The sequence below is a fragment of the Elaeis guineensis genome, chromosome 13 (genome assembly GCF_000442705.2).
Source record: "Elaeis guineensis isolate ETL-2024a chromosome 13, EG11, whole genome shotgun sequence".
Lineage (NCBI taxonomy): Eukaryota > Viridiplantae > Streptophyta > Magnoliopsida > Arecales > Arecaceae > Elaeis > Elaeis guineensis.
Genome location: NC_026005.2, coordinates 72767796 through 72783169, shown reverse-complemented (window position 1 = coordinate 72783169; position 15374 = coordinate 72767796). Strand labels below are relative to the sequence as shown.

The window sequence follows — 15374 nt, the reverse complement described above, 5'->3', positions numbered from 1 at the left end:
TTTCCATTGCTTTATCAAAATATTTACGATGTAATTGCACAAGAAATCTTACATTCCAGATATTTTTATGCATTACATTTGCATAACAAACAGCAAAATAATTTCAAAACACATAATACAATTTTGATGAGGGCTTATTTTATGTCACATGCTGTGGTTATGGGAGAAATCCCATTTGACATTTTAAAAATAGAGTTAGTTTGGGGACATGAAGGTCCACACTTCCAAGTTAGTCGATATGGATGTCAATTCGACTTGATCTTGGAATTCTTCGCATTAGAACCTCCGGAAATCCCAAAATACAAATCATAAAACCTCCTACTAGATATTTAAATGTTCATATTTACTTGGATTCTGAAATTAGTGAAATTTTAAATCATAAAGTTTCACGTTTTCAACTCTGATGTCCCAGAGTTCTAGTCATAAAATTTAAATTATGAACAGTTTTCATGATTAAAATTCCTTTGAATTTCCTTCAGGGATTTAATTCTAGAATTCTGATTCTAAGGCTGTAGTTATAGAGTTTCTGGTTTCTAAGCTCTTCAGGTTTTAGGACTACAACTTACAGTTCTAATGGACACATGGAGACCAAAACTCTGAAGTTAAGAATTGATGATTTCAGGAAATGAAACCCTAGAGTCCATAAGTCAGAGGAAAAGCTTAAAACATAGGTCAAGAGCTCTCTTAGTTGAGAACTTAAATGAGTGTTTTACATTAGACTTATTAAATTTCTAGTTTCACGAGCTAAAACCTTAAAGCTAAGAATAAAGGGGGAAAAAAAAACAATCTTCTAATGAGAGCTTCGTGAGTTTTGAGACTTCCATATCTGTAACCCTGTGACTGAACAGACAACGTCTCAGTCCTAATTGAGTTTCATGGTATAAAAGAGAGGGGAAGAAAGAGAGTACCAAACTCAGTCGATGGACCTAGAAATCATCTGCAGAGATTGTTAGCCTCACATTTATTCGACGACATCACAAGATTTGAGAAAAGAAAACCAACAAATTCCATTAGTCTCACACATAGAAATCAAAATAGATAAAAAGTGTCCCTAATTGAGCCAAAAATAAAAATAAAAGTTTCCCTCCACTCCTTCAGATTTCTATTCCAATTTTTTATTTAAGTAAACACTTTTCTATACAGCCTGAGAAAATCCAAAATTAACACAATTAGAATTCCTATTTAACTCCTTGTGGAAATGTGTCAAGACGTCCTTATAAAACATTCTCAAAGATTTGAAAGGATTACATCCCCAACTTATACATAAAGAAAATTCTAAACCATTGCTGTTATATTTTGGAGAAGAAGATAGGCAAGGTTTATTCATATATTCTCAGTTACAAGGCTTGTTGGGTTGGTGACATCAAAATGAGCAACTTAGCCCGTTACCATGTCCCATGTTAGAAAGTTGAGAAATTCTTTGTGCACCGTTGGCGGTGCAGAATCGCATGCACTATCCGTGGTGATTGGCTCACACATGGGGCCGGAAGAAAAAAAAAATTTTTTTTTTTGGCCGACGCGTGCACTGCCGATGGTGCACAAAGAATTTCTCTGGCAAGTTAAATGGGGTCATGTTGGGCTTTACCAATTAAGACTTATTCTGTCAAAATGATATGTAATAGTTTCAGATTTGTGAAGTCAGTTTTCCATCATTGTAAATGAAATAAATTAATGGCTTGAACTGCCATGTAAGGAAGATGCTAGTGGTCTCAAACATGAAGAAAAAGGGGTCCTGTATAACAGAATATCCTTTACCACTGGAGTTCAACATTTTGGGATGGAACAGTCTATCAGTATCGTATCTCATTTATAGCATAATCTAAGGCTCCCTTGTAAGAAGTCTCCATTAAAGTGGACTTTTGGTCATTAAACACGGCCGACAACCCTTTCCTTTGTTTAAGATTAGGCGGTTCTATTTAATGGAGTCAAAGGCCTCTTGAGGAAGGAAACTCCACTGGAGTTTCTTTTTTTTTTTCCTTTTTAAACGTACATGAATGTTGGGTGTGAAATGAGGATTCACACCTGCTATCAAATTCAAAGGACAGACTGCAAAATAAAAAATTGTCTTGGTCACGTTTTACAAGGTTTAAAATGCCTATATATATAAAATCATATCTTTTGAAGATTTGTTGCCTATATAACAAGTCATTCGTTCAAAATATCTAGTTTATTATATTCACTTTTCAGACAACATAATGGTAGGCAATAAATCTTGAGAATACATTTTTGCTTTTGTATCGAACAATTTGACTTCATAGACCGCATTAAGAAGTCTAGCATGATGACTCGTGTAGGTATATATTTAGTTCCACATTGGTTACGTGCTTGATAGATCTTTCACACTTAAAAAAGATCAAAGAACTCAAATAATACTTCCTAATTAGTTTTTTGGATGAGGCCTTATTACAAGTGATATTAAAGCCCAATCTATTGTGCATCACAACCTTTATTAGTCTTGTGGGCTCCTTGCTAGAGGGTATCATGCTTGAGAAGAACCTGATAGGTTCGAGGATTCAATCCATGGGTGGCCCCCTCTTGCTCGAAGTGTAGCTAACCATGATGAGAGCATCGCAAGATTAGGTAGCAGAGATTGTCATAATCCCACAATGATTAATAAAAAGGATGCCACATGAGTTTATTAACCTGGGTCAGTCCTCTTCCCAACTTAAACTTCTGAATTTTGAGTCCGTGACAAGTAGTATTAGAGCACAGACTTGTCCATGGGTCATATGGATTGGGGGATATTATAGTCCAAACTTAGACAGGCTGATGATGATGAACTAATCATGATGTTTGTAATTAGATTTATGGTACTTGTGATTAAATTTGAATAGATTTGGGCTCTTAGTTTGGCAAAGATGTTAGGACTTGAATGGAAGGAGCATATAAGGATCTATATGGATATATCTTTATTCCAACACCTGTTATATATTGGATAGATCTTGGATGCTCATGCAAGGTCAAAAAATCCAAATAATAGCTTTAGGCTAGCTTTTTTGGGTAAGATCGTGTAAATCCTCTCTTCACAATATGCATCTATCGTAAGCACCTTCATAGTTGTGTGCTATGTATGCAGACATGCACGAGTCCTTGTATGTGCATGTATTTACATACATACATACAGGTATATACATACTGTTTCCTGACATTTTAAACCACCACAATCTCACCATGATAATAGATGTGGTCAATGGAAGTGGGTCTAGATTCTTTGTTTGCCTTTAAAGCAAGGACTTTAATTTTTCAAGTGATTAAACAGATAAAAAAGAATAAGAAGAAAGAAATTGAAAAAAATGAATTCATTGTTTGATCAATATACACAATACAATGCAAAATATATATCACATTCTCTGTAGCCTAAACCTCAAACGGAAGCAAGACTTGGCCCACTCCCTTAGTGATAGAAAGATGTCCACCGGGTTTAACTTCTATTGTATGGATCACGAGGCATTCAATTACAAGTAGGTTGAACCTCCACTTTATATGTTACTCGGACTATATATATGAGCAAGTTGAGCCCCTGCTTCATGGGTTCCTTGACCTCAATGCATGAGTAGATTGAACCTTTGTTTTAATAACTTTAATCATATTAGACTATGATCTGGAATGATCTAAAAAGTTAAAACCTTTTAAATTCAATCAATGCATGTCGTCAATGTTTATATCACGATCAACAAAGAAAATTCTGAAATTTTACTCAAAAAAGAGGATTCTAAATTTAAATGTCCTAGCATATATTTTAGCATTCTAGCATAATGGACACATTTGTTTTTACATTTAGAGATGATCAAACATACAATTTTTATTTATAACTGCTCTTGCAAATGTGGATAATAATCGATAATGTAGATTTTTGTTTTGAATGCTCCATCATTGATAGTGACACCACTAAATCGTTTATCAAAGTTTATCTTTAAATGTTGAGGACAGATTAATTTAAATTCTCTAATAACTATAAATTTTTTTATAGAGAATTATAGATAAATCTCTAGCTCTACTTTCAATTTAAAAGTAGTTCACCAAATGAATTTTATGTAAAGTACTTATCCATTCCAAATATAAGTTAAAAACAACTATCCATTTTAGCTGAAATTACCCTTATATCTTTATACTCTTTAAAATACTATAGTATTACATTATTATAGTGCAGTAATCCTTCATAATAAGTTAGTATTACATTATATTAGTGTATTATTTCTTTTTAATAATGCAGTGTTGCTTTATTATATTATATTAATGTAGTATTTCTTTATAATAAGATAGTATTACATTATATTAGTATAGTATTTCTTTATAATAATACAGTATTGCTTTATTGTATTATACTAGCCTAGTATTTTTTTACAATAAAATGATATTATATTATCATAATGTAGTATTTTTTTATTGTAGCATTACTTTACAACAATACAGTGTTGCTTTATAATAATGCAGTATAACTTTATGATAGTGTAGTATTACTTTATAATAGCGTAATGTTATTTTTATTATAGTGCAATATTGTTATATAATAATATAGTATTACTTTATAATAGGTAGTGTTGTTTTATAACTGTAAGGATAATTGGATCATTTCAACTCATTTGGGTAGTTATTTTTAAATTATGTTTCAAATGGATAGAATCTTTAACTTGAAAGTTAAGTGGCTGGTTACTTTTAAGTTAAAACTCAATTAGATATTTTTCATTAGTTTTTTCTTTTTTTTTTTTATAGATTTGTATTGCATAGAGAAATGTCTATATTCTTTCACCTTCCATACTGAATGAAATCTCATAAACCTAATTATATTTACCAAAGACACTCCTAACTAATGCTGTAGATGGTAGTGAAAAATATGATAACTTGCCAGACCATTTCAAAATTATCAAATCTCAAAACAAGACCCAACAAAATGTATGGGTCAGGTTTGTAAATGACCACGTTCAAACAAATGACTACTAATGTTACACGCACATATAAGATTGTATTTTGTACAAGTATGGTTACATGTCAAAATGTACGGCTAACTATTACATATTGCGTGTTGGTAAATTATAAATACCAAAGATCAGATGCCGGAAATGGAAATGGTAAAACAAAATATAACTAAAACCAAAAAATTGCATGAAAGATATGATAATAGGTGAAACTACTTCATAGTATCTTTTCCTTGGATCTTGGAAAAAAAAACTGCCAAAATTCTATAAAAAAGCAAGGCACCAGTTATGAAGTTTGATATCCCCTTCAATATCACAATCAAACACTGAATCACAAGGGAAGTTGTATTAAATATTCACTAATTCAAAGAGCATCTGTTCTGTTTATGAATAATAGCATTATAACACCATGCAAGAACATTTAATATGATGAAGAAAAGTAAACGTGAACTGCCGTATGGAGAAAATAGTGCAAGCGCTGTATGACCAAATCAAATAGCAGAATGAAACGTCCAAGTTTTAAGAACTTGCACAATAAGCACTATCCTCAGTGTTAAGGCAAGCATCTTGATTTAGATTGACAGTTTGTATTGGCAGATCGTGACCTGGTGATTTGTAATTATTGTGGAAACCGGCAGGAAAAGCATAAAGATATACAAAATGAATTTGCAATGTAAAATTCCATGAAACCAAAATCATTTAAAATATATCCAACAAAGATAGTGGAGCCTGCCTTTCTCTGAAGCTCAGCAATTGAATCAAATAGAAGCTGGTTCTGCAAAAGCATAAAATAAAATAAAATAAAAGAAGAAGAAGATCTAATAGCATTGACAACACAAATTGATCATGTAAAACCATTAGGAAAGGCATTCTCCCACTGGAAGAGACATGAAACGCATGCATGGAAATCTTAAAGGTTCTGGCATCCACAGCCATGGTAGCAACTAAGAAACAAAGGATACAAGGGAAGGAAGCAGTATCTGCAGGAAAGCTTGTATGGATGTTACAACAGGATTAGTGAAATGAGAAAGATTGATTCACCCTTCTGGATCTTATATGTCTCAAAGCACCATCAAGATGAAGCTCTAGTTGTTGAAGTTCTTTAAATGTCAAAGATTCAAGTTGTTCTCCCATGAGATGCCTGAACATATCACAATATGAAAACCCACGTCAGATGTTTATATAACTGGTAACAATGGTTTATGATCACCATCACAATACCTCTGACTTTTTTGTAGAGCTTCGACCTTGGACCTTAGTTCACCATAATCATGGCACCATCTTCCCTGTTTAGCGTACTCACAATGATGTCAGATATCTGGTAAATTTTATGGGTCTAACGGAGTGAAGCATTAAGATAAAGTATTCCAGTCCTCTCAATTTATTTCTCTTACCTGTGACTTAGGATCTTCTTCTACAAGGGCTCTTTCTGCATATGAATAACACTGGTAGCGTTCAAGAATCTTTTCCATGCTGTTAGAGAGAAAAAAATCAGCTCTTGACTTCTATGTCTATTATCTCACTACAGATTCAAAGATGTGGATTCAGTTCATCTATGCGTCTGAAAATTCTTTAAGCCATTTTTCGATAGTCAGATCGTTATACATATCATTTCTTAACGGGGTTGGCATCTAAAATGAACCTATGAGAAAAGTTCCAATCAGCAAAGATTTAACTTTGTTTTTAAACTTATCCAAAGGTACCAATGTAACAAGAAAAGAGAAAAACGATACAAATTAAGTTTAAACACAAAGTAGCCTCAGAGACGTATACTTCTGCAGCTGCTAATGCTTCCTTTCTAACGGTTCTCCATGATGATATCAAACAAACAAACTTGCCAAACAGTTAACAAACAAATACCAACTTCAATGCTTGAAAGAGGAACAACCTGTCTGTATTCATCTTTCCATCATGAATTAACATCTATGTTGTTTCTATCTTCATTTTGTTGCAGTGGTGGAGTAAGAAAAATAAGGACAACGGGTTGATTAAAGATGCAGCACAATATAAAATTAGAGTTGCAGTGCTTCTTGCTCGGTAAAGTGAAAACAATAGCTGACGTATGTGTCTTTGTTTATTGTTAAGTTATACGCTGTTTGTGTGTACAACTAAAAGCTAAAACAGAACTTGTTAGTGTTATAGATTTATAGGTCCTCTGTTAGCGACGAGTAAGTCCTGTTTTTGGCTGGTTGAATTCCAGCATTGTAAATGCTCCTCCCTATTCGTCAATTGCACAACCCCGGGTTAGATCGTCTGTCATCCTCTGCAATGATATGTGTGTTGCGGCCGCTTTTTCTTCCTAATTCTTGTTGTATCAGCCTCTTCTATTGGCTGCATTATAAAAACATCTAAACAGAATAACCATCAACAGTGTTTAATTGCCTAAAGTCCGCACGCCTAGAGGAACAAGGAGTTTGTTCCTGTCCCAACAAGGAGTTTAGCTGGTGTGGTACTACAGAGAGAACGAAGGAAAGGGTGCTTAGTTGCTCACAGAGACAGATGTTTTCAGATTAGCAGAATTCTAGAACCAGGCTTTCAGGATCTGAGACTGCATCTATCAGTGAGCAATATTTATTCAAAGATATCAAAAAATTCAAGGGGGTGGGTTTTGTTGCTTAATTGCGCAGAGGTTACCCATTCTTTAATAGTCGAACAAGTGATTTCAATAGTTTTGATAGGAGAATTAGCCATGAATATGAAAATCCTATTGTTCCTTTCCTTCCATATACTCCAGATGTTGGCAACGGCTAAGCAGTCCCATCCGTGATTTAGGATGGTCTTTGGCAGCCTATTTCTCCATTCTCCCTAGAATTCGTTAATGTTTCTTTGGCTTTTCATTTAGCATCTACTTTGTACATTGCCACCCTTCTTTGTTTTTGGGGTTGTTGTAAGATGCTTTCTGTAAATTCACTCTATAGTTCTTCTAAATAAATTGGGTGAGCAATGTGGAAACTTCCCATTACTCCCCTCCTTGGTCACGAAAGAAGGAAAAAAAAAAGTGATATGCTGCCGGTGTAACGTCTACATGTATAATTATTGTAGAAAGCCAGCATAAACGTTTTCCCTGAATAACAAATCATGAGAGCAACCTGTCAAGGAAATAGAAGAGAAGGAACAATTTGCAGACAAGAAATCAAGCCATTGTGTAATGTCATACCGATCTAATAGATCAAACATATAACAAGCACAACAAATATTCCTCAATCAGTTACACATACATATATATGCATATGACACAAGCATGCCAATAAAGAAAAACTTCCAACAAAAAAATGGGACAAAAAACAGAAATTTTTTAAATTTATATTACTGCATAGGACCCTGAACAATCCAAGAAAGAGGACATCCGCATAACATATCCCAGCAACACACCAATACTAGGAGCCTTACAAGAAAAAGAAGATATACAAGGAAGAGCCTCCTCAAATCTTCGTTACACATGCCCTACTCCAATTTTCTATCACTCTGTTCATGGTTTTTTGCAACTCCTACAACTCTAATATATTCATAACCTAGTTTATCTTTCCTATTTTTGCCACAAATCCATCTTAGCATTCTCATTTCTTTTAATGGTCATATTGAGGTATCTTTTGGTCATCAATTCTAATTGGTACCATGAGAAATTCTTTGTGCACTGCGGGGGGGTGTAGAAAATCTGATGTGAGACATACCGTTTTATGTGATTGATCTACGTAGCCACCACTTTTCAACGCATGTTTAATATCTGCAGTTCCACTTTTTCGTCTAAAAAATTTGTATGACGAAAATATCCTTACCCTTTGAAAAAAAATATGACATCCTATGACATATTATAACTTCCTATATGTAGGATGTCATAATATGGTATAGTGAATTATGATATCCTATGTATATTATGGCATCCTGCATCAAATTATGATTTTCTACATGCAGGATGTCATAATATGGCCTACGATGTCATAATATAGCCTAAGATATCATAATATGGAAGAGATATTTTTGTCCAATCATTTTCTAATACGCATTTAATGCCTGCAGCTTTTTTTTTTCGTTTAAAAATTTTGAATGATGAAAATGCTCCTATTCTTTAAAAAAATTATGACATCTCATGTATATTATGACATCCTGCGTTACCTTATGACATCCTATGGATAAAAGTTATGACTTCCTGAACGTAAGATATAATAATATGGATATATGATGTCATAATTTTTTCAAAAAATAGAGATATTTTTGTCATCCAAAATTTTAAACAAAAAAGTAAAACTACAGACATTAAATATGTATTGGAAAGTGTTGATTACGTAGATCAATTGGACAAGGTGGTGTGCTTCCCGTCGGATTTTCTACACCACCCGCGATGCACAAAAAATTTCCCTTGGTACCATATATTCAACTTTATCTTACCAAATTTATGCTCCATATACTCTATCTTTGATCGATTAGTTTTTAAGCTCTAATCCTCTAAAGTTTTCTTTATAAATTATTTACAATTTAATCTAGTTCTCATTGGTCAATACAATATAGTTTGTAAATAACATACACTATGGTATATCTTCTTGAATATTTGTAATTAGTACATCCATAATTATTGCAAAATATATGGATAAAATGCACATAAGTTTATTATATAAATTGGGTTATCATGCTTCAATGACACTCGAATTAATCTTTTATTCTTTCAATTTTATAGAATATTATGAAAGAATTCCATGCTGAGTGTTCAGAACTTGGACACGACTTCAATCTAAATGAATTTGGGTTAAATTTGAATTCATATCACATTCCACCAATTCTTCATAATTTTTTTAGGATTCACTTTCAATATTATAGAAAATGATGATATATGCAGTTTTATGCTCTTCACTTTAATCAGTAAAGTCTTACAATTTCAAAGCAATCATAAAGGTTTGTGCTGAGTTGAAGTCAAAAGGTATTATAAAAGTTCAACTTCAGATTTTTATTCATGCGGATTTTTGCAATTGAGTTTCAACATCAATTCAAGCCTCTAATATTCATTTTATCAATTTTGCACACATGCAAATTTATGGAAGATAATTTCGGTCCAAGTAGGATCTAAATTAGAACTAATTTAAGAATTTAAGAACCTAGAAGGATCACCAATTAAAGTTTTGTGAATCCTTATCTGAATTATAAAAGGCATCTCTATCCCTGAGGGTTGTTCGTGTGCCTTATTATTCCCAAAATTAAGCAGCCATAAAGAACTTCACCATATGCTGCTTTGAGCTGAAAATTCTTCTTGGATCTTTGTAATTTCTATGTAAAGTTTGAATTATGTAAGCCTTGGATTTGGCTGAAATGGATCTTGTGGTCTAGTTTTGATTGCTATTATTGTGATTTACCATTATCAATCTGTCTACAATCCATGACGCGCTCTAGGTTTCTGTATGACAGCAGCATGTGCACGAGGTGTTTCAAGAAAGGCCTAAACAGGTTGTTAGGCTGATACTTGTCTTTTTGGAAATAATCCTAACCGAGCTAGGAGTCCAAGAGTGATCAGAAATTAAGAAATATGAAACAAAATTCTATAAACTAGGAAAGCAAGTAGTGGTGCAGCTAATTTTAGTTCAATGGATTAAAACCTGAGGCTAGTGATGGGATGGAAAGTGACTGCCAAAGTAAGTAACCAGCAAGGATTCAGCCAAAAGAATTAATGTCTCCCAACCTACCTCATCACATAGATAGTTTCTACAAGCTTATACATAGAATAGCCTCCATGAACTTGCATGGATTTTCACCTTTGGTATTGCACAAGCAACTGAACTGGACTAACCTAACCCTTGCATGGTAATCTGCCAACATACTTGAAGGGTCTACAGAATAACCTCAACACCATTGGGATAGCTTTCACGAGCTTACACGTGGGACAGCTTTTATGAGCTTATGTGTGGGATAGCCTCCATAAGTTTATGCATAGAATAGCTTCCATAGGCTTACACATGGGATAGCCTTCACAGCTTATGCGTAGAAAATTTATTTATCAATTATGGACTAGGGCATGATCTTGATTAGTTCAAAGCTAGAAAGTAAATTATTATCAAATCTTGAACTATGATAAACAGAAACAGATGATGAGACATATGAAACCAATATTGAATAAATTGATTTACCTACTGATATGTCATGATATATCTTTTTGATAAAATGGATGTTTGACATATGTTTCTGCTGATATTTATCGATTTAATTGAGTTATACTAAATATTTGATATGACATTTCATGCTTTATATTGCTTATTATTATTTTCAAATCTAATATACATAAATATATATTATAAAATAGAGGCTCTGCCAACATTATGCTCTCCTTCAGCCGGTTTGTAAATAGTACATCAGCCATGTGTATATGAAAATACTTTTTTGGAAACATATTTAATAAATGATTATTTAATTTCATATGGAACCATTTCAGCTTCACATGTGTGAATACAAATATGATATAATGGGATAGTCATGGTCCTTTGTCATGTTTATAAATAGTGTATCAGCCATTTGTATATGAAAAATATTTTCTTAAAAATGCATCTAATAAATGGTTTATTTAATTTCATGTGGAAACATTTCAGTTTCATATGTGTGACTGCAAATGTGATATCACTAGATAATCATAGCCCTTTGCTATGTTTATAAATAGTATATCTACCACATGCACGTGAAAATACTTTCTTGGAAACATATTTGATAAATGGTTATTTAATTTCACATGGAAATGTTTGCGTTAATGCAAATGTGAAATCACGGGGATAATCATACACCTTTGCCACATTTATAAATAGTACATCCGCCACACGTGCATGAAAATTATTTCTTGAAAATGTATTTAATAATTAGATATTCAATTTCACATGGAGATGTTTCAATTTCAGTGGTGTAAATGCAAATGTGATGTATGAGGAAAAGCATGGCCCTTTGTTTCTCTTGCATTTCTACAAATTCTCTTTTCTTTCCTCTCTTCTCTCCTCGTTGGTCGATCATCTCCAAAATTCCAACATAGGAGATTTCTTTTCTCGATTTCTAATTTTTAGATTTCTCACGTGCTATTGGTTGGAGGGACTCATGCTAGTTACTTTACTAATCAATTCTTGATTGGGATCTCACAAGGCCACTGGTGTTGTCTTCACGATCAAGTCCCATGAATTGGTGTATCCCCACTTTGCTTGGAGCTCAAAAATACTGTTGCCATTGGTAGTGATGCTGACCCTATAGAGGAAGGTCCTTCTGAGGTGACATCATTGTATTAGCCATCTGGACAGTTGGAGGGACTCAGAGGAGAGGATCAAAGAAGAGGAAGGAGAGATAGAGGGGTTTAAAAATGGTTAAAAATAAAATAGAAAGAAATGAAGGGTTTAAGGGGCTTTGCAAAATCTACGCCGTCGTATCTTCTCAAGATTTGTCCAAGTTTGACAATATTCATTGCTTGAATTTGGTGCTTTTCCATTGTTGTACTTTATTAAATATTAGTAAAATATATGTTATTTTAAAATAAATATATAATTAATAAAAAATAATATTTGTAGGTAGTATATTTTTAAATAAGAGAAAATATCCAGTGCACTGCATGGATTATATGCTAGTTATATTATTATATTGTTATGGATGTGCGAAGAATCTTATCTGACTAGAAAGCTCACACACACACACACACACACACACACACACACACACACATATATATATATACATATGTGTGTGTATGTATGTATGTATATGTATATATATATATGTATGTACATATATGTATATATATGTATATATACATGTATCTATCTATGTATGTATATATAAATGTATGTATGTATGTACATATATATGTATGTGTGTGTGTGTGTGTTGCATTTTTTTCCAGAGCCACACGATGTATAGTTATGGAAGGGTCGGGCATGCAGTTCGAGCATTAGAATTATTAGTTAATTTATTTTTTGATACTAATGCATATTTGAATATTTTATAATTGAATAAGCTTGATTATTTGGTTATGGCAGATGGTTATGGCAGATTATGTAGTTGGAGTATTTGGCATTTAATTTTTGATTTAAACTTTTAAAGTTATTGGAAATTTGTTCATCTTAGGCCTTGCATGACCTCTACAGTGATACTCTAGAATTCTTGTGGTCATGTCATGTGACCAACCCATATGGTAGGTTTGGGGCATGACATACGCTGATAGATAAAAACACATTTTTTTCTCATGATACAATGCCCTAAATGGAATCAGTCTGTCAAATTCTAAACGTCATGGTTATTGTCACCTTATGAGGCTACACTCCCATGCATGAAACATGTCTCACGAAGTGTGTTGTTGTTGCAGCGTGATGCTGTCACCCGAGTTTATGAGTTCCAAGCAATATAAGTCTTGCGTCCCATGCATTACGGATAACTCAGTTACCATATGCTGTAAATGCAGCTACCATGGATGTTCCTTCCCATATTTGTTAGAGAAGTACAAATGCTTTAACAACTCAAAAAGTGAATGCTAATGAGTGAATGCTACTGCATGCAACCTCCATAGAAATAAAATTCCAAATCCTTAAACAACAATCCGTATAAGGTCATTTATCATTTGTGAGCAACATTAATTATGCTTGTGATGCCAATCTTTCAAATGTATATATTGTTGTTTGGACGTATCCCATGAGAAGATTTCCCGGTTGTATGATACTTTAAAAAGATAAAAGAATCCTGTTTGCCCAAATGCGTTCAGTAACAGTGGCAATGACTTCTTGCAAAGGGAAACTGACAAAGAGATTCATATTTAAGACAACCAAAATTCAACTTTAATTTTTTTTTGGAAACTCTTATAATACTTGTGTTGCTGGCTTAGCTGCAGTTGCGAATTTATAGATTATGAGAGGCATTTGTGCTTCTCCACCGGTCATAAAACTGCACAGAACGTACCACATCTACTTTGAGGTTCTTAGGTTAGCTCTAACACATTTTCCTGAACAGATAATGTGATAACCCGGCCCGATGGGCCAAAAGCCCACAAAGCCCAAAAAAAAAAAAAAAAAAAAAGGAGGAAGACTCCCGAGGGAGTCTTCCTCTTCCCCGATTCTGATCAGGAATCGGAGTCCTAGGACCATTAAAAGACCCTAGGACGAGCTCTATAAGAACCCCCCTCCTCTCCTCTAAGAGTAGACCCATCAGTCACCGACGATCGTCGGAGTTCTTCTCTGATTTTTTCGATTGAAGCCGCGGCCCCTCGACTTGTGCTTGCCGTGATTTCACGCCGGTGGAGGTCATCGAAGGCTGTGGTAAGTCCCTCCTCATCCTCCCTTCTCTCCCTTCCTTCTCGTGCCAGTGGGCATGACTGCCGGCGACAGGAGTCACCGGATTTCATCGAAAAAGGGAAGCCCTGTTCGGCCTATCCCTTTTCCTGGTTTTTAAGGCGCCGACGGTCACGCCGACCGCCGGCTCTGGCCCCTCCGAACTCGGGGGAAGGTCGTCCCTTGCCGCCGGCCACCGCCGGGCAAGGTGCGGCCGTGAACGGCCGGTCAAAGGGTACGGGGACCTCTAGGTCCCCTGTTTCAGCCAAAGAAGGCCACGGGAAGAAAAGAAAAGGAAAAAGAAAAGAAAAGGAAAAAGAAAAGAAAAAGAAAAAAAAAGGGAAAAGAAAAAAAAAAGAGAGAAAAAGAAAAGAAAAGAAAAATATATATGTATATAATAATAATAATAATAATAATAATAATAAAAGAAAAGAAAAATATATATTTATATAATAATAATAATAATAATAATACATGAAAGGAAGTTTCTCTCATCCCTCTCTAAAGCCTTTCTTTCTCTAGAATTGGACTCTTTCTCTCTCTACTTTCTCTCTCTAAGAAGTCCTATGAATCTCCTATTAGGCCATCTTCTCCACTCCTAGGGACCTATGACCTTAAATCGGTTTAGAGCCGAAGGGAGAGATTTATTGGACTGATCATCAAATCGGTCATTTCCTTATATTATGTAATTTTATTAAATATATGAAATAAAATTTATTGATGATTTAATATTTTAAATAGGACTGTCTGATTCTTTTAAGAAAAATTAAAAGATCCAGGACGATCGAGGTAAGTGAATTTTATGCTCCTTATTTATTTTTAAATGATCATGCTTTTATGTAAAGAATTGCTATTGATAAAATCATAATTTTTCATAAAATAAGGATCGGCATATGTGATATGAAAAAATATGTTTTATTATGAGCATTGATTTCATGAATATGTCTTATAAAAATAGCATGATTATGAAGCATGGATTTTATTATTATTTTTTATTTATATATATGTATGTTTTAAGAAAAAGATAAAATGATTTCAAAGGCTTTCAGATGGCTATGAATGAATCCTTTCGGGAAGGTCGACATCCGGAGCTAGCATCCACACGAAACATGGCCTTACCAGCGGGTATAAAGTTGGCACATGAATTAAGAACTCTGTCGATTAAAAAATATGACCCTGTCACGGATATAATAGT

The 15374-nt window shown here is 33.9% G+C and overlaps 1 protein-coding gene across 1 annotated transcript in view; it reads right to left on the bottom strand.

The window, feature by feature from the left end:
- LOC105056068 (protein VERNALIZATION 1) overlaps nt 1-15374 on the bottom strand; it is a 75710-nt gene that overhangs the window by 10921 nt on the left and 49415 nt on the right. The window contains exons 2-5 of the mRNA XM_010938134.4: nt 6311-6389; nt 6138-6202; nt 5958-6057; nt 5650-5691 (exon numbers count right to left, since the gene is read on the bottom strand). Coding sequence (XP_010936436.1) covers nt 5650-5691; nt 5958-6057; nt 6138-6202; nt 6311-6389 — 286 coding nt within the window. The remainder of the gene's footprint in view (nt 1-5649; nt 5692-5957; nt 6058-6137; nt 6203-6310; nt 6390-15374) is intronic.